This window comes from Pipistrellus kuhlii, unplaced genomic scaffold, assembly GCF_014108245.1.
Source record: "Pipistrellus kuhlii isolate mPipKuh1 unplaced genomic scaffold, mPipKuh1.p scaffold_m20_p_48, whole genome shotgun sequence".
Taxonomy (NCBI): Eukaryota; Metazoa; Chordata; class Mammalia; order Chiroptera; family Vespertilionidae; genus Pipistrellus; species Pipistrellus kuhlii.
This window is the reverse complement of record NW_023425549.1, coordinates 220,377-241,071: the sequence shown is the minus strand read 5'-3', so window position 1 is coordinate 241,071 and position 20,695 is coordinate 220,377. Positions and strand designations below refer to the sequence as shown.

The 20,695-nt window shown below is 52.3% G+C and overlaps 1 protein-coding gene and 1 non-coding gene across 3 annotated transcripts; both read left to right on the top strand.

Moving 5' to 3' along the window:
* Window positions 1–9,698: 9,698 nt before the first annotated feature.
* STX4 (syntaxin 4) lies at window positions 9,699–15,018 on the top strand. Of its 2 annotated transcripts, none has more exons than XM_036413063.2 (11): window positions 9,699–9,994; window positions 10,181–10,282; window positions 10,395–10,494; window positions 10,614–10,688; window positions 11,199–11,269; window positions 12,659–12,767; window positions 12,839–12,915; window positions 13,437–13,574; window positions 14,446–14,556; window positions 14,622–14,720; window positions 14,808–15,018. In XM_036413063.2, exons 1-10 carry the CDS (start codon window positions 9,965–9,967, stop codon window positions 14,700–14,702), a joined length of 894 nt encoding a protein of 297 aa, XP_036268956.1. In that variant the 5' UTR covers window positions 9,699–9,964; the 3' UTR covers window positions 14,703–14,720; window positions 14,808–15,018. The 2 variants fall into 2 exon arrangements, with proteins under 2 accessions (XP_036268956.1, XP_045428390.1); XM_045572434.1 differs by having other exon boundaries at window positions 9,707–9,994; window positions 10,178–10,282.
* A 4,416-nt stretch (window positions 15,019–19,434) lies between these two features.
* LOC118704960 lies at window positions 19,435–19,541 on the top strand. Its single transcript, XR_004983560.1, has one exon. It is a non-coding gene; the product is annotated as a U6 spliceosomal RNA (small nuclear RNA).
* Window positions 19,542–20,695: the final 1,154 nt, after the last annotated feature.

Genomic DNA, 20,695 nt, shown 5'->3' with positions numbered 1-20,695 from the left:
CTCTGTAGCACCTGGCACATAGTAGATGCTCAATAAACACGTATTTGTTAATGTGTGAGTGAAAGGTGCCAATTCAAATCTGACCACCGTTCTAATGATGGACACAGACACGCCGTGTGACGACGATGGAAATCTCGTTGTCCAGTGGTTTTGAGCTAAGTGCATCCATGATCGCTTGGAATCCACCCAAGCACCCTACGAGATGGGATGCCGGGACACCCCCCCCCCCCCTGCCGTCCAGCCTCCTGCCTGCGTGGCCGTTCTGAAGCTCAGCATAGCCAAGCCGGCCTCTGCTCCGAGCCTCCCGGTTCCCCAGGGCTCAGATTTTCTGACCTGACTCCCCACTTTGGGGCACACCGCCATCCTCACGTTCCCCGACTCCAGTCCCTGCATTTTCCCATTTCCATGTGCTTCCTCGTGGTGTTCCTGATCCCGGAGCACCTGTCCTCTCATCTCCACACCCACCGCCTCCTCTTCTCTCAGAGCCCAGCTGCTGGGGTTTTCCTGGGCCTCCCGGAGCCGGAGGGAAAGCAGGCTGATAGACAGGCTGCCAGGCCGCCACCCCGGGAATTCTGATTCAGGAATCGGGGATGGACCCAGAAACCCCGGCTTCCACAACCACCTCTGGCCAGTCTTATTCTCAGTGGAGTCTGGGTTTACCCGGCGGCCAGGCTAAGGCTGGGCTGTGCTGGGTAAGAAACACCCCAAATCTCAGGGGCGCCACTCCGCAAAGCTCTGTTTCTGCAGAGCTTTGGGCTGCTTCCCAGAGCAGCTGCCCTTCAGAGCGTCTCAGGGCTGTGGGCGGGGACATGCACACACAGCTCAGCAGTGTGCTGGACCCCGAGAGCCCCCGCTTCCAGGACCGCACCTCATTCAGCTCTGCCTCCCCTGGTCCCTGGCACAGGCCCGACCACACCTGCCATGCTCAGGAGCAGAGAACGAAGACCCCTTTGACCTGTCCATTCATTAACTAGTGTTTAAGGAGACGACTCTTTGCACCAGGATTATGCTCGATGTTTGGGACACAGCAATGAGCAAAGGAACCTCAACCTGCTCCGTGGAGCCGGTCACCTCGCTTCTCTGAGCCCCGAGCTACAGCCTGTGAAACGGGCCACGTCGCTCACCCTGCGGGCGCCGTGGGAGAGCGATTACTGAGAAGATGAGCGTGGAAGCCATTTGCAACCTGAAAATCCCAATCGCAGCAGACGCCATGGGCCGTTACCGTGGTGTGTGCCCTCTGCTCCTCCAGCCTCACAGCCCGTTCCAGGCTTCATTCCTCAGGCCCCTGCAAGGCAGCGGCACAGCCCCCTGCTGTTCCCACTTCCTTTCAGTCATCATAAACCTGTAGCATGGATATAATATTAATAATAGGATAATAATCTCTTTTTTATTTTTTAGAGAGCAAGGAGAGAGAGAGAGAGAGAGAGAGAGAGAGAGAGAGAGACATAAATTTGTTGTTCCACTTATTTATGCATGCATTAGTTGTTTCTTATGTGCCCTGATCGGGAATCAAACCTGCAACCTCGGCGTATTAGACCATGCTCTCACCAACTGAGGCACCAGCAAGGGCAATAGCGAAGCCTTATATAGTACATAGCATGTACCAAGCTCTGTTTTAAATGTTTTATTTCTATAAATTCATTTAATATTCATAACAGCCACCTGAGGATACTACTATTATCTCCGTTTACAAACAAGGGAACCCCAGCACAAACAGGAGCTGGGATCCACTCCAGGCAGAAGCGTGGGCTGTTGACTCATTCTCCAGGTGAACTGGTTATCTGCCTCCCGGGAGGCTCATTCCAAAACAGTCAGCATCCGGCAGCAGAGACACGTGGCACTGGCTCTGTACATATATCAATATTTTGGGAGAACTGAGTCATTACAATATCGAGCCTCCTATCCATTTACATGGTATATCTACCCATTTGTTTAGGACCTCTTTAAAGTCTTTCTATAAAATTAAAATGTTTTCACCTAAAGGATATTAACATATCTTTAAAAGACTTACTTCGGTACTATATACTTTTGTAAATGATGTTTTTACATTTTCTAACAGTCTGTTGCTGTGATTTTTTAAAAGGCAATTTTATTTTAAGAGATTTCTCTTATTCCAACAAACTTGCCCCCATGTTCAGCCAGAGACCCGGGAGTGACGTAGGCCCCTCCCTCTCCCTCCCCAGCTCCTCCAGTCTGCAGCTGTGTCTGACAGACTCCCTCTCTTCAGCGGGAATTCCATCCACCTCCAGGCCTCAATGCAGGCCTCATTATTTTTGGCCTGAGGTGATTTCCAACTGATCTGCCAAATCAACCTTCACACACGGCAGGACGGCTGCCAACCCTAACTGTATCCCTGTGCAAATAGAAAAAGGAGTCCCTTCCTCATATGCTCTCCCTCCCTCTGTCAGGTAATTGCTGCAATGAATATTCACATAGAGGGTGTCTGTAAGGTAATTGGTGCCCCTCCTGTGTCTGCCTTGGGCACAGCATCGGTCGTGGCCCTGTACGTGGCCACAGAGGGATCTTTACAAAATGAAAGTCTGATCATAGCATTCTGTGATGTCCCCCACCCCCACCCCCAATGCCTATGTCAAAGCTCTCACCCCCAAAGTAATGGTACCAGGAGGAAGGGCCTTGGGGAGATAATTAAGTCTGGCTGAGGAATTAGGGTGGAGCCCCTGATTGGATTAGTGCCCTTCTGAGCAAAGGAAGAGAGACCAAACCCTTTCTCTCTGCCACCTGGAGAGGACGCCACCTGCAAGCCAGGAAGAAGCCCTGACCAAGAATTGAATCTGCAGGCACCTTGACCTTGGACTTCTCAGCCTCCAAAACTGTGAGCAATAAATGTTTGTTGTTTAGGCCTCCACATCTATGGTATTTTGTTATAGCAGCTGATTAAGACATATTCTTTTTAAAAAAATATATATTTTATTGATTTTTTTACAAAGAGGAAGGGAGAGGGATAGAGAGATCGAAACATTGATGAGAAAGAAACATCGACCAGCTGCTTCTTGCACACCCCCTACTGGGGATGTGCCCGCAACCAAGGTACATGCCCCTGACCGGAATCGAACCCAGGACCTTTCAGTCCGCATGCCGACGCTTTATCCACTGAGCCAAACCGGCTTCAGCAAGACATATTCCTTTGCTTAAAGTTATTCAAAGGTACATCTCTAAAATCTTTCCTTGATTTAATTACTTAAAATAGGCAATACTGCCAAAACCGGTCTGGCTCAGTGGATCGAGCGTCAGCCTGCTTACCAAAAGGTCCCAGGTTCGATTGCAGTCAAGGGCACGTACGTTGGTTGCGGGCACATCCCCAGTGGGAGGTGTGCAGGAGGCAGTTGATTGGTGTTGCTACGTCTCTATCCCTCTCCTTTCCTCTCTGTTAAAAATCAATAAAATATATTTTAAAAAATAGGCAATACTTTAACATGGTTCAAAAAGCTAAATAAGCCCTGGCTGGTTTGGCTCAGTGGATAGAGCATTGGCCTGCGGACTGAAGAGTCCCGGGGTCAATTCCAGTGAAGGGCGCATGCCCAGGCTTTGGGCTCGATCCCCAGTAGGAGGCATGCAGGAGGCAGCCGATCAATGATTCTCACTCATCAAAGATGTTTCTATCTCTTTCTCCCTCTTCCTACCTCTCTGAAATCAATAAAAAAAAATTTTAAATCTAAATAATATCAAATATTACTGTACAGTAAAAATTCTTACTCTGTACTCGCCACCTTATTCTCACAAATCACCCATAGAAAATCACTTTTATTTATTTATTTCTTAAAATATGTATTATTGATTTTGCAGAGAGGGATAGTGATTTAGAAACATCGATCAGCTGCCTCCTGCATACCTCCCACTGGGGACATGCCCGCAACCCAGATACATGCCCCTGACCGGAATTGAACCTGGACTCCCCAGATTTTTGCTAACGAAATAAAAAAAATGTTATTTCACAGGCCGATCCTCTCCGCTGAGCCAAACCAGTTAGGTTGAGAACCACTTTTATTAGTTTCTTAGGTACTTTCCAGGATTTCTTTATAACAATACAAGCAAACACACACACACACACACACACACACACACACACTAATTATAAAACAGTAACATGGTACACTCACTCTACACTCTATATTTAGCTAACAATATATGTTGATGCTCTTTCATATTTATACATAATGAACACCTCGTCCTTTTTGAGAGCTGCGTACCTGCTGATGGACAATTTCTGACCTGTTGCAGATAATATTCGATGCAGAACATTGATATATATGTCCTTTCATAATGTGAATGAAAATTTTATTTGCCCGCCCTGTGTAGCTGGTGTGGGCTTGGGACTTGCTTTGACTAATAGGATTGGCAGAAGTGCCCTGGCCAGGTAGCTCAGTTGCTTAGAGCATCCTCCTGATATGCCAGCGTTGCAAGTTTGATCCCTGGTCAGGGCACAAATAAGAATCAACCAATGAATGCATGGGTGGGTGGAACCACAAATATCTCTCTCTCTCTCAAGTCAACGAATTAAAAAAAAAATTAATTAAAAAAAGAGAGAATATGGCAGAAGTAATGTGTAACTTTTGAGTAGTGTCTCAAGAGATCCTGCTTCTATTCTTGGAATCCTGAGGCCACTGTGCTATGAAGAAACCCAGATGAAATAGCTCACAGAGAGAGTGGCTCACCATCCTGTCCCACCTGGCCACCAGAGCTACGATCCCAGACGTGGACGTGTGAGAGACCGTCCTGGCCATCCAGCGCCAGCAGAGGGGCCAGCCCCCTCTCCCCCCATCACCACTTGTCCTCTCAGGTAAGACCCGCAGACAAACCACGGGCCATCCTAGGACCTGGAAAATAAATCACTGTTCTATGCCAGTGAGCACTGAGATGGTTTCTTATGAAACAGCAGCTCACAGATACAGCAGGAAAACCTTTCAGAAAGATTCAGAAATGGGACTGCTGGTTCAAAGTGTATATGCATTTATAATGTTGATAAATATTACCTGGGTTGTATCACTTTGCATTTCTACCAACAATGGATAAAAGTAACTGTTTCTGCCACAGTCTTACCAAAAGAGTGTTTTACCAAACATAGATTTTTGCTAACAAAATAAAAAAAATGTTATTTCATATTGTCTTAATTTTCATTTCTCTTATTATAGATGAAGTTGAACATCCACATATGTGTTAAAATCCTTACCATTTACTTTTTTTGTCATCTGTTTTCCACATTTTTATTTAACTATTGGTCTTTCTTATCAATACGTGGAAGCTCTTGAATTAGTAGGGATATAATAGGAATTGCATATATTTTTCCAGTTTGTTGTTTGTCTTTCGATCTTGCTTTGATGTTTTTACCATGCAGACTTTTTTTCATATAGACAAATGCATTACTCTGTTATTTATAGCTTCTGAATTTTACTTCACTCTGAGAGTTATGAAGGATTTGCCCATATTTTCTTCTAGAATTTTTTTAAGTTTATCCTGACAGCTGTGTAAGCTATCATCTTTACTTCTTTAAAATAATTTTTTATTGATTTCAGAGAAGAAGGGAGAGGGAGAGGTAGAAACATCAATGATGAGAAAGAATCATTGATTGGCTGCCTTCTGCATGCCCCACACTGGGGATCAAGTCCTCAATCCGGGCATGTGCCCTGACCAGGAATCAAACTGTGACCTCCTGGTTCATAGGTTGATGTTCCACCACGGAGCCATGCCGGCCAGGCTGATCCATCATCTTTAGAGTGAAGTTTAAGACCAAGGTTATGGCATGAGTAACCTTATGTCACCCATATAGTGAAGAAACAGGAAAATCAGAAGCTGGTTTAGGAAAGTCTGGGGGTGGGGGGTCGGGATGCATCCTGTTTGGACACGTTGAGTTTAAGGTGCCTATGGGACTTCTAGAATGTCTAGGGGGCAAGTAGGTTCCAGGGTCTGGAACTCAGGAGAACATTCTGAGTTGGAGACGTGGGTTCGGGAGCGAGCACACAGATGCCGGTGGAGCCACGTGATGGGCGTAGAGTTTGAGGAGGAGAGGTTCTCAGTGAAGCTCTAGGAAGTGATCCAGGTCAGGCCCAAAGCACATCATGAGAAAAGACTGTGGGGGCTTCCTCCCTGTGGCCTTTGTGGCTTGGCACGAAAACAGCCTCATGGACATGTGGGGGTGAGCGGAGGCCCTTTTACCTGCGGCGTGCATGAATATCTTTGTCTCCTGGGACACAGCTAACCATGAGAGAGAAAGCGACCCACAACTCCCCCAGCTGTCAGCCCCAGCACAGAAGGTGTGGGAAGGAAGAAGGCTCAGACCCACAGGCAGTCTGCCCCTCCCACCTTAGATGATCCAAAGCAGGGCATCAATAGGTGGCAGCAAGTCCCCAAAGGCGGATGGAGCCCCCGGAGCCACCTCTGATGGGTTTTACCATTTGATCCTAGTAGTTAAGAGCATAGACTCTGGAGCTTCCTCTCTGGGTTCAAACCCGAGCTCTCTCACTTTGGGCAAGTTACTTAATATCTCTGTGCTTCAGTTTCTATCTATCTCACCGAACTGGTATGGAGATTAAATAAGTAAATATTTATGAAGTGCTTATTTGGCGCTGGTACATAGTAAATGCTATATAAGTTTTATATGTAAAAGAAATAATTTGGCTCTGGCGGAGTAGCTTAGTTGCTTAGAGCATCATCCTGATACGCCAGGGTTGTGGGTTCATTCTCTAGGCAGGGCATGTACAAGAATCAACCAGTGAATGCATAAATAAATGGGACAACAAATCAACGTTTCTCTCTCTCAAATCAATAAATAAAACATTTAAAAGGGACCATCTCATTCACTTATGAATAGTTATTGATCAGCTGCTATGTGCCGGGCCTGGGTGTAGTGCTTGGGACACGGCAGTGACTAATTCCTGTCCTCACGGAGTTACATTCTGGCAGGTGGAGAGGAGGGTGCAGACAAACAATATACAAAACAAATAAGCCAAGTATATGTTGTGTCAGAGCCAAGTGGAGGCATGAGAGATTCGCAGGAGTTAGCAAGGCCACTAACCTAGGACCTGGTGCACAGTGGGGTTTAGGAGATGGAAAGTGGGGACCCTGGATAAGCGGAAGAGTGGGATCCCTGGGGCTGCTGACACCCTCAGAGTAACTATCATCATCATATCATCATATAACAACAGCATCATGCTGAGTGAAATAAGCCAGTCAATGAAAGAGAAACACCACATGATCTCACTCATTTATGGATAATAAGGAACATTATAAACCGATGAGCAAAAAGATAGATACAGAGACAGTAAAGAAACAGACTGTCAAATTACAGTGGGAAGGGTAGAAAGAAAGGAGGGAGATAAGAGATAAACTGAAGGACTTGTATACATGCATATAAGCATAACCAATGGACACAAAACTCTGAGGAGGGGGGGCATGTATGGGAGTGGTGGGGGGGAGTGGTAAGGTATGTACACATATAATACCTTAATAAAAAATGAAAAACTATAACAGCAGCAAACACATAGCACAGTACCAGGCACTGTTCTATTCACTTTACTTATGACCCTTCTTTAATCCTTACAGCAGCCCTATGAGGTTGGAACTATTATTGTTCCCATTTTCAAATGAGTAAACTGAGGCATAGAAAGGTTAAGTTCCTTGCCTTATAGAATTACACAAAGGTGAACGAGTTGGGATGCTAAGCCAGGTCATCTAGCTCCAGTGTTTGCAGGATGGACCTGTAGGGGGAAGGGACAGGACAGGCTACCAAGCTTAGGGGTCAGGTAGGGCCTGACCTGAATACAGACTGAAAGGAAAATATGCTTACAACACCCACACATCAATACCCACCCATCCAAGATCCAATATACTTACTACCCACTTCCAGGCTGCTCAAGGGCCTGAGTGGAAAAGGACCAGGAAACAAAGGCAAGGGGCAGCTCTGGAAAGCCCCCTCCGCAGAACCATCCTCTCTAGATGACCCTGCTCCCCATCCTCCACACACCACTCCTCCTGCCTCTGAGCCAGCCTCCTGGGGCCGTAAGTCACCACCCCAAAGCTCCCAATCCTACCCAGAGACCACAAGTAAAATGGTGAAGATCATCATCCTGGGCCATTTAACAAAGGCAGCAACAATTCCAAATCACAGCTGAGGACCAAGAAGGCGAGACGGCTAAAGGCTGAGAAGCAGCCCTAGCTGGTATCCTCAGTGGTTAGAGCATTGCCCTGCAGACTTGATAGTCATTCCAGGTGTGCTGAGGCTATAGGACTCTTCCTATTGAGTAAGTCCCCCAGTAGGGGGCGTGCAAGAGGCAGCTGATCGATGACTCATCGATGTTTCTATCTCTCTCCCTTCCTCTCTGTAAAAAAATCAATTAAAATATTAAAAATAATAAATATATTTTATTGATTTTTTTTTACAGAGAGGAAGGGAGAGGGAAAGAGAGTCAGAAACATCGATGATGAGAAACATCACCCCACTGCCTCTTGCACACCTCCAACTGGGGATGTGCCCGCAACCAAGGTACATGCCCCTGACCGGAATCGAACCTGGGACCCTTCAGTCTGCAGGCCAACACTCTATCCACTGAGCCAAACGGGTCAGAGTCCAATAAATAACTATTGAATGAACACCTAGGGGGCCAGGGTTAGAGAAGTGTCACTGTGAGAGTCTGAAGCCTAAAAGAGAAAACCAAGGAATATGAGTTTTATCTTCAGACACGTGAAAGGCTGTAATTCTGTCCACAGATATTTACTGAGGGCCTGTTAGGTACGGAACCAGGTGCTGGGGCTCAGGTAAAACAAGACAGTCAAACCCTGATTTCAAGAGTTCACGGTAAACTATAATCAATGAGGAATATATGTGCAGATTTTTTATATGTGGGGTCTCTGGAGGGTAACCCAGGTGCAAGACAAACTGCTCAATATAACACAGACACTTTTCTCAGCCTGAGCCAACCCGCAACGGTCTGGCTGCTCACAAGCTGGTGAGTGCGGTGGGACTGCAGCGCCCAAGCAGGGTGCCAGCCGCCCACCTGTCACCAGAGGCTGCGCCAGGACGATGCGGGGGGGGGGGGGGGGAAGAGATTTCTGCTTGGGTGAGGTCACTTCCCACCCCCAGATTCTCTGCCTTCAAAATCCTGCAATTCTGACGCTGGATCTTATTATTTCCTGAATTTCAAGGTCCCATGATGCTGACAGCTCCAAAGTCTAAGTCTTCGGTCTGCCCACGCCTCTGGACCCAAAAGAAATAGAGCCGAAACCATCAAGGGTGCTACGCCCTACTGCTTCCAAAGGTCTCTGGAGTTAGTTAGCGCCCACTTCCCGCCTCGTGGGAGCTGGAGGGACGCAGCTTGAGCGCCCAGGGACGTCGTGGGGACATGGGTGTTCCAGAGAAGGGTTGACAGGAGCCGGGGCACGTGACAGTCAAAACGTCACGTTCTGTGGTCTGGGAGACTGGGACCCGGCCAGTCACGTGACGCGGGGGTGCACCGTGGGGTGATGTGAGATGCAGGGCCGCTCAAATTACGTACAAATGAGGCATTTCCATCCCTTTTGGCAACAAGATTGCCTCAAGAAGACAGTTCCGGTAAAGGGGGTGGACTCTCACATCCTGGCAACTCTGCTTCCGGTCGGGGCACTGCAGCTTCCGACCTCTTCCTTTCCCACCCACGGGAAGGAGACGCAACCCCGTGCGCATGCTCCGAGTCATCCAAAAGAGGGTGGGGCCTAGGCTGCGGGAGCGGGAGGGGGGGAAAGAAAAGGGAATTCCAACCTGTGGAGCCCTGGAGGTCCCCCAGGGGAGCACCATCCCATTGCCTGTGGATGGTGTCAGGGACAGAGCCTCTGGCGGCGGGTGGGGGGCTGGGGGTCCGCAGGGTGAGGGCGGAGGGGAGTGTCAGGGTGTGAGGGCAGTACGGGAGTTCCAAACTTAGAATCTTGAGGCCCCGAGGGCTCAGGTGCCGGGGAGGGAGAGGGAGCTCGGGCCGCCATGCGGGACAGGACCCAAGAGCTGAGGCAGGTGAGAAGCGGGGCAGCAGGGTGGGGACGGGGGACGGGTGGGGTCTGGCCGGGATGGAGGATTCCTGGTCTTCGGGGCAGGGAGGGATGGCTGAGGGCTGGGAAGGAAAGACCCGGAAGCCCGTGAGTCCTGCGGGGAGAGAACCACAGCAAGGAAGTGATGCCAATGACCCCTCTGCCCTAGCAGGGGGGTGACAGCTCGGACGATGAGGACAGGGAGCGGGTCGCGCTGGTGGGAGGCACGGTCACGGCACGGCTGGGGAGCCCGGACGAGGAGTTCTTCCAGAAGGTATGAGGCTGGGATCCCTGCCTGAGTTCACGAGGGGGCTGGAGGACTCGGGGAGCAGCGCGGGCTGGAGGACCTTCGTATCTCCTCCAGCCCTCCCGGTCTTCCTCCCCAGGTCCGGACAATTCGGCAGACTATTGTCAAGCTGGAGAATAAAGTCCGGGAGCTGGAGAAACAGCAGGTCACCATCCTGGCCACGCCCCTTCCTGAGGATAGTGAGTGAAAACCTGGGGGCAAAAACGCGTGCTCCACCAGACGCATTTTGGGTATTGTAGTTCCACGCAGGTGGTGGCAAGGGAGATTTGTTGAGGTAGGGACTGCTTTCTTTTCTCAGGCATGAAGCAGGACCTGCAGAACCTGCGCGAGGAGATCAAACAGCTGGGGAGGGAGATCCGCGGGCAGCTAAAGGGTGAGCTCTGGGACCTGAGACAGTTCCTGCCCTCTGGTCCTGCCCAGCTCCTGACCTCTCTGTGGCGTTTGTGGCCCTGAGAGGCCAGTGGTCTATCCAGGTTACAGAGCAGTCTAGAATCTCCGTCTCTGTGCTCCAGCCCATAGCACTTTCCACAGCACACGCCTGCCTCTCGGGTTCTTTCATTGACTATGAAACCATTTACTCCTGAAATTCTTGCTGCCCAGTGTGCATTCTTTGGGCAGGCATATGGGGTTTTGTTAGGAGGCCTCTGCATCCTTCTGGGAATCAGCTGATGTATTGCAAAGAAAAAAATATGCTTTCCCCTGTCAGAGACTTAGAATTAGTCATTTAATGATAAACTATATTTCCCCCAAAATCGTATGGAGAAAAGCATCTCTCTGCTGTGTGACTTGAGTGTGACACTGGCCCCCTGCCCTGATCCCCAAACAGTTTTCAGAAGCCACAGGTCACCCTCCAGCCCCCACAACGCCCTATGTCTTCCCACAGCCATCGAGCCCCAGAAGGAAGAAGCTGATGAGAATTATAATTCAGTCAACACAAGAATGAGGAAAACGCAGGTGGGTTTGTTATTCTCAGAACTAGAACATTTCAGCCAGAGTTTTATAGAAGTAAGAGGGGAGGGACTTGGAGATCATCAAGTCCAACCTAATGATTTTCCAAATGGGGAAACTGAGGCTCAGAGAGAGAAAGGACTCACCCACCATCAGTAATTCCCAATTCATTATGACACCCTGCCTTTTTCTCCGTTCAATGAGAAGTTGCTGAGTCCCCAGATATGACCTGGGCTCAGCTATGGGGACGCACTTTCTAGGAGCCACGATGGGAAGTTGAGCTTGAATAGGTGAGGAAGACATTGCTGATGTAGGACTTGCTAGCTAAGGGCTCTGTCTAAGGAAGAAAAAGGGGCGTCATAAACAACTGAGAGAGTTCCTGCCCTGATGCTGGGACAGCCTCTGCTCTGTGGGCAGAATTCAGGAAGTGGAACTTCCCTGGAGGGAAGGTCACTTAACATCTGAGGAAGATGGAAGGGGATCTGACTGGTCCCTCCTGGGTACCCAGTGAGGAGTGGTTTGGAGTTCTTGGAGGTCAGAGCTGGAGTGAGTGGGCCCAGAGCTCAGCAGAGCTGAGATGGAAGGTGGGGCAGTTTGGGCATCTTGAAAGGGTGCACTGAGGCCGGGAGCGTGGTTGTGTCACTGAGGAAGGTCTTCCAAGGACTGAGGCAGCGGAATGGACAGGGGAGAGGGCATTTCACAGGGAGCCTGTGTGGCCATCGTGTGAGGCTGAGGGCCCAGCTGGACCCGTAAACCTGGGCAACAGGCTGAACTCCAGGCTTGCGGTGTTCAGCAAGTGTATACAGAATGCTAGCTGTTCGGGCTGCAGCAGCCAAAGATCCCTCTCCTCACGGAGCTTACATTCCGTGGGGACAGACAATCACCTTAATAAAGAAGTGCGTCATTTTAGAACATTGTTATGTATTAAGGAAGAAGGTGCAGGACAAGAGGGATTGAGAGCGCTGGCAGAGGTAGGTTGCATTTCAGTCAGGCGGGAAAACTGCATTCTGAAAGGAACACCGGAGCAAAGACCTCAAGGCCTTCGCGGGGCAGGAGCGGTCAGGCCGCAGGCACAGAGCGCAGAGGCCACGGCAGAGGCCACGGCACAGGCCACGGCACCGGCCACGCAGGGTGTGCTTTGCTCGGGGAGGAGGAAGGAGCCCGCTGTGGTTGGAGGAAGTAAGGGGGGGACAGTGGGAGGAGGTGAGGTCAGAGGGGAAACGGGAGAGGCAGGCCATGCAGGCCCCGGTGAGGACCTTGGCTTTTACTTTGAGGGACTAGGGGGGCCTTTCAGGTTGGTAAGGCAGCTCCTGCCGTCTGCGCACTGTCCCAGCGGATCCTGCGTCCCAGACTGGGCAGGGTCCTCTGAGAGGCACAGCCTGTGTTCTCCCTTAGCACGGGGTCCTGTCCCAGCAATTCGTGGAGCTCATCAACAAGTGCAACTCCATGCAGTCCGAGTACCGGGAGAAGAACGTGGAGCGGATCCGGAGGCAGCTGAAGATCAGTGAGTGGTGTGCCTGGCCCACGGGGAGGGCTCGCCTGACCCCGCTCTCACCCTGGCCCTCTCCTTCACAGCGAATGCCGGGATGGTGTCTGACGAGGAGCTGGAACAGATGCTGGACAGCGGGCAGAGCGAGGTGTTTGTGTCCAATGTGAGTGGCCACAGCAGGCCTCCCTCTGCGGGCCTCCCAACCTCTCCAAGCTCTGGTCCTTTTTCTTTTTTTTTCTTTGTTTTCTTTTCTATCGACTTCCCCTCCCCCTCCCCCTCCCCCACCGGAACCCCCTTGTTTCCCCCTCCCCACAACGCCCCCTCCCGCCCGCCCTTCACCGGCGCCTCCCCCCCCCCCCAAAGCTCCAACCACCTCCCCCCCAAACCCTCCCTCACGTCCCCGCACTCACCTCTGGCAAGGCCCCCCCAAGCCCCCTGCGCCTCCTCGCACGTGCGCACAACGCTCACCGGGACTCCATGCCCCGGCAGGCCATGCGCCCACTCTGGTCCTTTTTGGTGGAGGGGAAACCGAGGCCCAGGAGGGAGTGGGTGTGCAGGCCTGGAGTCAGGCAGCCGGGCCCTGGCCCAGTGCTAGACCCGAGGGCTGCCGTAAACATCAACACGAACTCCGGACCTGCTGCTGGCTTCCCTGCCACCTGTCCCTCCCTCCCGTCTGCTCCCCAGATCCTGAAGGACACGCAGGTGACGCGGCAGGCCCTGAACGAGATCTCCACCCGGCACAGCGAGATCCAGCAGCTGGAGCGCAGCATCCGTGAGCTTCACGAGATCTTCACCTTCCTGGCCACGGAGGTGGAGATGCAGGTGGGCCGCCCGGAGCCGCTGGGCTGGACCCGGGCCCGGAGAGGAGGCCATGTTCACCGGACCTCCTGCCGAAACCGCCCGCCCACTCCACGCTTGCCCCCCCCCCCCAGGCTTCTGTCCCCCTCCCTCTGGGCCGTGGCCTCCAGGCTGGCCCTCACTCCATCCTCAGCTGTGCCCCCGCGTGGCAACCACCTCCACAGCCACCCAGACGGCCACTTTTCTATATATAACATCCCCCCCCCAAGTATGGCCCCGCCCTGGCTCCTCCGCCCATCGAAGACACCCTTACACCTTTAAGAGCTGTAGCCAAAGTCGTCGTGTCCACACACACACACCCCCCGCCCAGGGCCTGTCTCCTAGAATCTGTTCGGGGTCGGGGCAGGAAGTGTTGTTCTTGCTGTGGGCCTGGCTGCTGGTGAGGCGAGCGTCCAGCCTCGTCCTGAGGGCGGACCCACTGGCGCGGCGGCCACACCCTTTACTGCTGGGAGTGGGGAAGGGGCTCCGCTCAGGAGCGCGGCCCCTGGAGCTGGGAGGCACGGGGAAGCCGGACAGGAGGAGCGTCAGGGCTGTTGGGAGAAAGGCCTAGAAGAATGGCCAGTTTTGGGGGGACAGAAGTTCCTGCTCTGTGAAAAGCCGTGAACTGTTTGAGGCCTTGGCTCATAGACACCGAGTGGACCCGGGCTGTGTGGGTCAAGGGGCAGAGCAGGAGGCACCACGTGACCAAGGGGCCTGGCAGCCCCCTCGATGTGAGCTGTACCGGGGGGTCCCCCCGTGTCGTCGTCGGTGCAGTGTTTTCTGCAGGGATGCCCTTTGGTCTGCCTGGGTCCTCCCGCCCCCTCGCCCCCCCGCTGACCTGCCCCTCCTCGGACAGGGGGAGATGATCAACCGGATCGAGAAGAACATCCTGAGCTCCGCAGACTACGTGGAGCGCGGGCAGGAGCACGTCAAGAAGGCGCTGGAGAACCAGAGGAAGGCGCGGAAGGTGAGGCCCCTCGGGGTGCCCCCCCGCCCCCGGGTGCATGGCCCTGACCCCTTCCTCTCCCGCAGAAGAAGGTGCTGATCGCCATCTGCCTGTCCGTCTTCGTCCTCATCCTGGTGATCATCATCGCCGTCACCGTGACGACCTGACGGCATCGTGTGTTCTTGGTGAGATGCCGTGGGCCTGGCCCTGGCCTGCCCCACCCGGGCCCAGCTCTGCTCCCCTCAGACCCTCCTCTCCCTCCGTCCCTGCAGGCACTGAGAGCGCCAGGGACCCGGGTGTGCCTTCTCTGCCAGCAGCCGGGGCAGGGCAGCACAGACCCTGCGGCCGGACCCCCTCCTCACGCTGGCCCTATGCAGGGGGCAGATGGCCCTTCCCGGGGGCCTCCCGCCTTGGGCCGCAATGGCTGGCGAGGGCCTGCACTGTCCTGTTTGGATGGGACACGTGGTTTTGTAAGAAATTAAACAATGTTGAGACTCCCCTGTGCACGTGTGTTCCTGGAAAGGCTGGCCCGGGGCCTCAGCGTGCCCAGCTTCCCCCCTCCTGGCCGTGCTGCCGGGCCAGGCCAGCAGGTGTCAGTCAGGCTGTCGCAGGCCCTGTGACTGTGCAGGCTGCCTTCCCCTCCCCCAGGAACAGGTGGGCCAGGGGCTGACACCCCATCTGGCTCAGTACTGTGGCTGGGGAAAGGCCAGTGTGGGTGCCTAACCCTGAGCAGCGGGCAGACCAGGCTGGGACCCAGGTGAGATGTATGGGCAGGCGGGGCGGCGGGCGGGGAGGCCACCGGTGGGCACTGGCAACAAGAAGAGGCATTGGGAGTAGCAGCTGTTACTTGGGATGCAGTGGACCGGGAAGGGCTGTCTCGGAAGCGTTGCCGTTTGTGTGGAGTTAAACGAGGAGCCAGTTCAGGGGGAGGTGGCCAGGCAGTCCCACAGGCCAGACCCGGGCCCAGAGAAAGGCATTGCGTTTACGTAAGAGTTCAGCTGGAGAGCCGGCCGCTCCGGACCAGCACACGCTATTTCTAAGGGGTCGTGGCCTCAGCGGGCGGCGGAGGCAAGGAGCCTGGTTTTTATGAGGCCCTTGAGCTCCAGGCCCACCTGTTCCCAGTGCAGGTGCCTCCATTCTGGGGCGGGCGTGGCCCTGTCTCCGGATGCCTGGCTTTAGGGCTCAGGCAGCACCTGACTACCCAAGGTCTCAGGGTGGGTTTGGCCGCCCTGTCCCACCCACTTTGGGTCCTCAGGCTGCTCTTGGCTGCCGCGCCCCCCTCCCCCCGCATCCAGCCGCACTATCTCTTGCTTCTGCCGCGGAGTGGGGGACACACGTGGAAGCTGTGGTGACCCCAGTTGTGGAAGGGCTCCATGTGATGTCCTTGGTGTGGTCCCAGGCCTCTTTGACCTGGACTGGGGGGAGGGACCCGAGGGTGGGATGGGACCCCCAGATACACAACCCCTGCTTTCACTGCCTCCATCCGTGGCTGTGATGCCTGGGGGGCCCTGGAGTGGCGGTGGCCTGTGCAAGGTGCTCGTGTGGGTACTTGGCCCTGAGTGTATGCAGACGCTGAGATGTGCTGCGACTGGGAAACATTGGCTACTGGACCCAAATGCTGTTCCCGAGAAGCACGGGATTGGCCTGGAGGTCGTCCTGGCGGGCTGAGCGCCCCAGTATTAAACGGCGCTTTGGATGGAGAACGTTGATAGGGGGGGGCCTCAGAGCAAGTCCACGGTCGCACCAAAAAGTGATTGGCTCACAGAGCGCAAGGGGCGTGATCAAACCCGCGAAAGAGGCGGGAAGAAGATGGTGAGCCTAGGGGAGACCGGCAGGGAGGGGACTCTCGGAGAAGACCCCAGGGTTCCGCTCCCTGGCTGCTGAGCCTGCAGCTGCGCTAGTCCGGAGGGGCCCCACGCCTTCGTCCTGCTTGAGACGGCGCACCCTGTGTGCAGATGACATCCCAGACTCCGCGGGAAAGAGCGCGTTCTCAGCGTGTGCAAGCAATCGCCGTCCACCCCACGGGGAAGCTGCCGGCCGCCCGCTTCTGCCCCAGGAGAAGACCCACTGGGCCTCCCTGGGCCTCCCTGATCCTCCATCTCTTCCCGGCAGCCTGATCCTCAGCAGAATCCTGTCCTGTTCATCTACTCCCGCACTGCTCTGCCCTCAGACAAAACGGCACCGCCTGGGACATCGACTGGGATCTGCTAGAGACTGTCAGGCCCACCAGAGTTTATGCACATCTGTGCAGCCGGGTGTCCGTGTGCTATCTGACTTCCGTCTGGCCGTGCTGGGCAGCGCCACCCAAAAAGGCTGCTTACTGGTCTCCCTCAGGAAGCTGTCAGAACCTCCTGGAAGAGGTGGCTGGATGGCTTGGTTGAGGTCTTGGATGCCAGGCTCATTAGCTTGGGCTTCTCCTGGGGGCTAGGGGACCCATGGGAGGTTTGGAACAGGCAGCAGCAAGCCTGAGCAGACCCAGCAGACGAAGGGACACACGCCCTGGAGGTTTCACAGGCTCCCTGTGTGTTCCTCGTCCCTGGGGGATGCTGACCTGAGTGGGACGCTCAGAGCAGTGTGCACTGAAATCCTGGCTCTGCTGCTGTCAGCCCACCTTTCAGAAACCAGGGTCTCGGTTAGGTGTGGTTTCTCCAAATCCATCTCGCATCACGAGCTTCCAGCTGCATCTTTCTCTACTCACTGCCTCTTTCATTCAGTGTTTATGGTTCAGTGCCTAAGCAAAGGAACCTGATGGTCTAGGTCAGGCTGCATTGGCCTGCCTATAATTTGTCTCTATAATGAATCAAGATTTCACCCTTGACTAAGATATATGTGAGGCTATATGATACAAAGTGCTATAGCAGAGTGTGTAAGAAGGAGTAGATGAACTCAATGACTGACATGCCTGGTCCAGCCCTGTGGTAGAGTGAATTATTCCAAATACTGTCATTCCTGTGGGGCCCTCACTACAGAACTTGACATTCATGCCCCACTTGTTATAGGCGTGGCTCTCTGGTTTGGTTTGGCCAATGGGGTGTGAGTAGAAATATAAATGATGCTTTAAGCACCAGTGAGTAGTCAGTAGCTTCCCTTCTCTTTTCCCTCTGCCGTGAGCCCAGCAATGGCCAGATCAAGACTTCTTCAGCCTGGAGCCCAGAACTAAGATACCATGAAGAGGAGCTGCGGCCCACCTGTGAAAGGATGTGTAATGTAGATGAGAAATGAACTTTTGCTGTGAGCCGCTGATGCTTGGAGATTGGCTGTTACCACATCATCATGAGTCTAAACCGACGGTTACAGAACTAGCACCCAGAAGCGGCTGCTGCTACAACGAAAAATAAACCTGAATTACATGACTTTGACCTTGGAGCTGGACAGTGGCTGCTGAGGAAACTGTCATTGGAAGTTGGAAAGATGACGATGGGTGTTATGCAGTGATGAAGCAATTAGTTAAACTACAATATAAGCTGGGAATAACTAAGAATATAAATTCTATCCAAATGAGCTCGGAGCCTTAGGCAAAAACTTCGGGAACGAGAATATTAGTAGCATGCATCAGTTGCTATTGGGTGTATTTGCTAAGTTACTATAATAAAGAGTTGGCTCAGAAAATAATTGGCCGGTTTTTAAGTAGAAAAGGAAGAGAATATTGAAACTCCAGGCAAATGATCCACATTTTAACCAGTGAAAGCTAAAACTGACAAGATTCTTAAGCCACAAAGTTTGATTAAAACTCATCTTTGTGACAAGGGCCATTTCAAGTGTATGGCTCTCATGCCCTTTATGAAAACCTCCGATCAGCCCGGCCAGTGTGGCTCAATGATGGGCCATCGCTTTTCATCTTATACCCAAGGAGACTTATGAACTAGGACACGTGTCAAACACAAGGCCCGCGGGCCAAATCCGTCCCGCCAGGCCTTGCAATGTGGCCCGCACCGCGCTGTCATCACTGCACTCCGCTGCGTTTCCATCACAATGACAGTTTATGACTGTTCAGTAAACCATTCGGCCCGCGATTTAGGCTGGATTTTAGATTTTGGCCCCTTCTCTGATTGAGTTCGACACCCCTAAACTAGGAAGTCATTGTTCCTGGTCAAGAATGGGTTGCAGGCTCAGTCGCCAGTAGGAGGCATGCAGGGGGCAGTCCATCAGTGATTCTCATCATTGATGTTTCTCTCCCTCACCTTTCATCTCTGAAATCAATAAAAGTATATTTAAAAATAATAATAAATAAAAGGAGGAATGTCTGAAAAGAAATGTGAGTTTAGCTGTTGGCCCATTTGGCTGACAGGAATCAAACAGGTAAGAAGCACCCTACCCTCTACGAAAGCCATTAGCTTGGATTTTTAAAAGACCATGAGTGGCCTTTCCACCAACTCTCGAGCCACCATAATGGTGCCCTGGCTGATGCTCTCAAGAGTATCGTGCTCGCCAAAACCGGTTTGGCTCAGTGGTAGAGCATTGGTCTGTGGACAAAAAGGTCCCAGGTTCGATTCCGGTCAAGGGCATGTACCTTGGTTGCAGACACATCCCTGGTAGGGGGTGTGCAAGAGGCAGCAGGTTGATGTTTCGCTCTCATTGATGTTTCTACAATAGCTCTCTATCTCTCTCCCTTCCTCTCTGTAAAAAAATCAATAAAATATATATTAAAAGAGTATCATGCTCGATCTACTCTGCCTGGTGTCCTTCTAAGAAGGGAAAATTTGGACACATGAGGAGAAACCAGAGGTGCACACCAGCAGAGGGACAGGCACATGAAGAGGCCACGAGGGCAACAGTCTGCAAAGCAAAGGAAGATACATCGAGGAAGATGACTCTACCAGCACCTTGGTCTTGGACCTCTATCCTCCAGAACTGCAGGAAAATACATGTCTGTTCCTTAAATTAAAAAAAGAAGGTATTGTGCTCGCTTCGGCAGCACATACACTAAAACTGCCACAACACAGAGAAGGTTAGCATGGCCCCTGTGCAAGGACGACATGCAAATCCGTGAGATGTTAAAAACAACAGAGAATCAGCAATGCTGAAAAGAAAGGCAAACATCTGGTTCCGTTAGGCTGGGCTCCAAAGTCATCATCTGTAACTTTGGTGAATTTGAAATTATTGACGACCACAGAGCTGGGAAAATCGTGAGCCTCACAGGCAAGTGAGACAAGTGTGGAGTCATCAGTCCCAGATGTGACGCGCAACTCAACCGAATAGAAAAACGGCAGAACAGCCTGCTCCTGTCCCGTCAGCTTGGTTTCATTGCACTGACAGCCTCAGCGGGCATCAGGGGCCATGAAGAAGCAAGATGAAAACACACAGGAGGGATAGTCCTGGGATTCTTTTTCTGGGGATGTACCACATACGTTCAGATAAAATGCCTCAGTGGGGAGAAATGTGACCCTGAGTGCTCCCAAATTCCTAGGAGCAAAGAGGAGACCGAAACGCTGTGCTACCTCCGAAAGGCAGAGCCCCAGTGTCTCCTCCCATGTGGCCACACAGAAAAGGACGGGCCACTCTGAGGGCAAACCAACCACACAGAGGAGGATGAACTAGAGAGCCAGTTCCAGGAAGCAGTCCATTTCTGGGGAAAGACAAGGGGTGAGGGGCGGGGGTGGGGGAGGGGGAACCTTCTCAGCCTCGCCCAGTAAGATTTTAGAATTACTATGGACCAATAACTGTGTGTGTCTCCCATTTTTCTTTCTGAATGGGGATGTTTCCTGCTATTATTCTGTCCCTGCTTCACTTCATATGTTGGGTGGGGGAGCAGAGAGAACGTTTTCTAAAATTAAATCTTTATTGTTGAAAGTATTACATATATCCTCTTTCCCCCCCATTGACCCTTTCTAACCCGCCCCCACTGCCCACCCCAGGGCTTCACCACCATACTGTCCGTGTCCATGGGTTTTGCATATATGCATGCAAGTTCTTTGATTTCTTCCCTCCCACCCACCCTCCCCCGCCTTATCTCTGAGGTTCCGCCGTCTGTTCCATGCTTCCATGTCTCAGGATCTATTTTGTTCATCAGTTTATTTTGTTCATTAGATTCTACATGAGTGAGATCATGTGATACTTATCTTTCTCTGACTGGCTTATTTCGCTTAGCATAATACTCTCCACAACAGCATGGATGGAACTGGAGAGCATTATGCTAAGCGAAATTAGCCAGTTGAGAAAG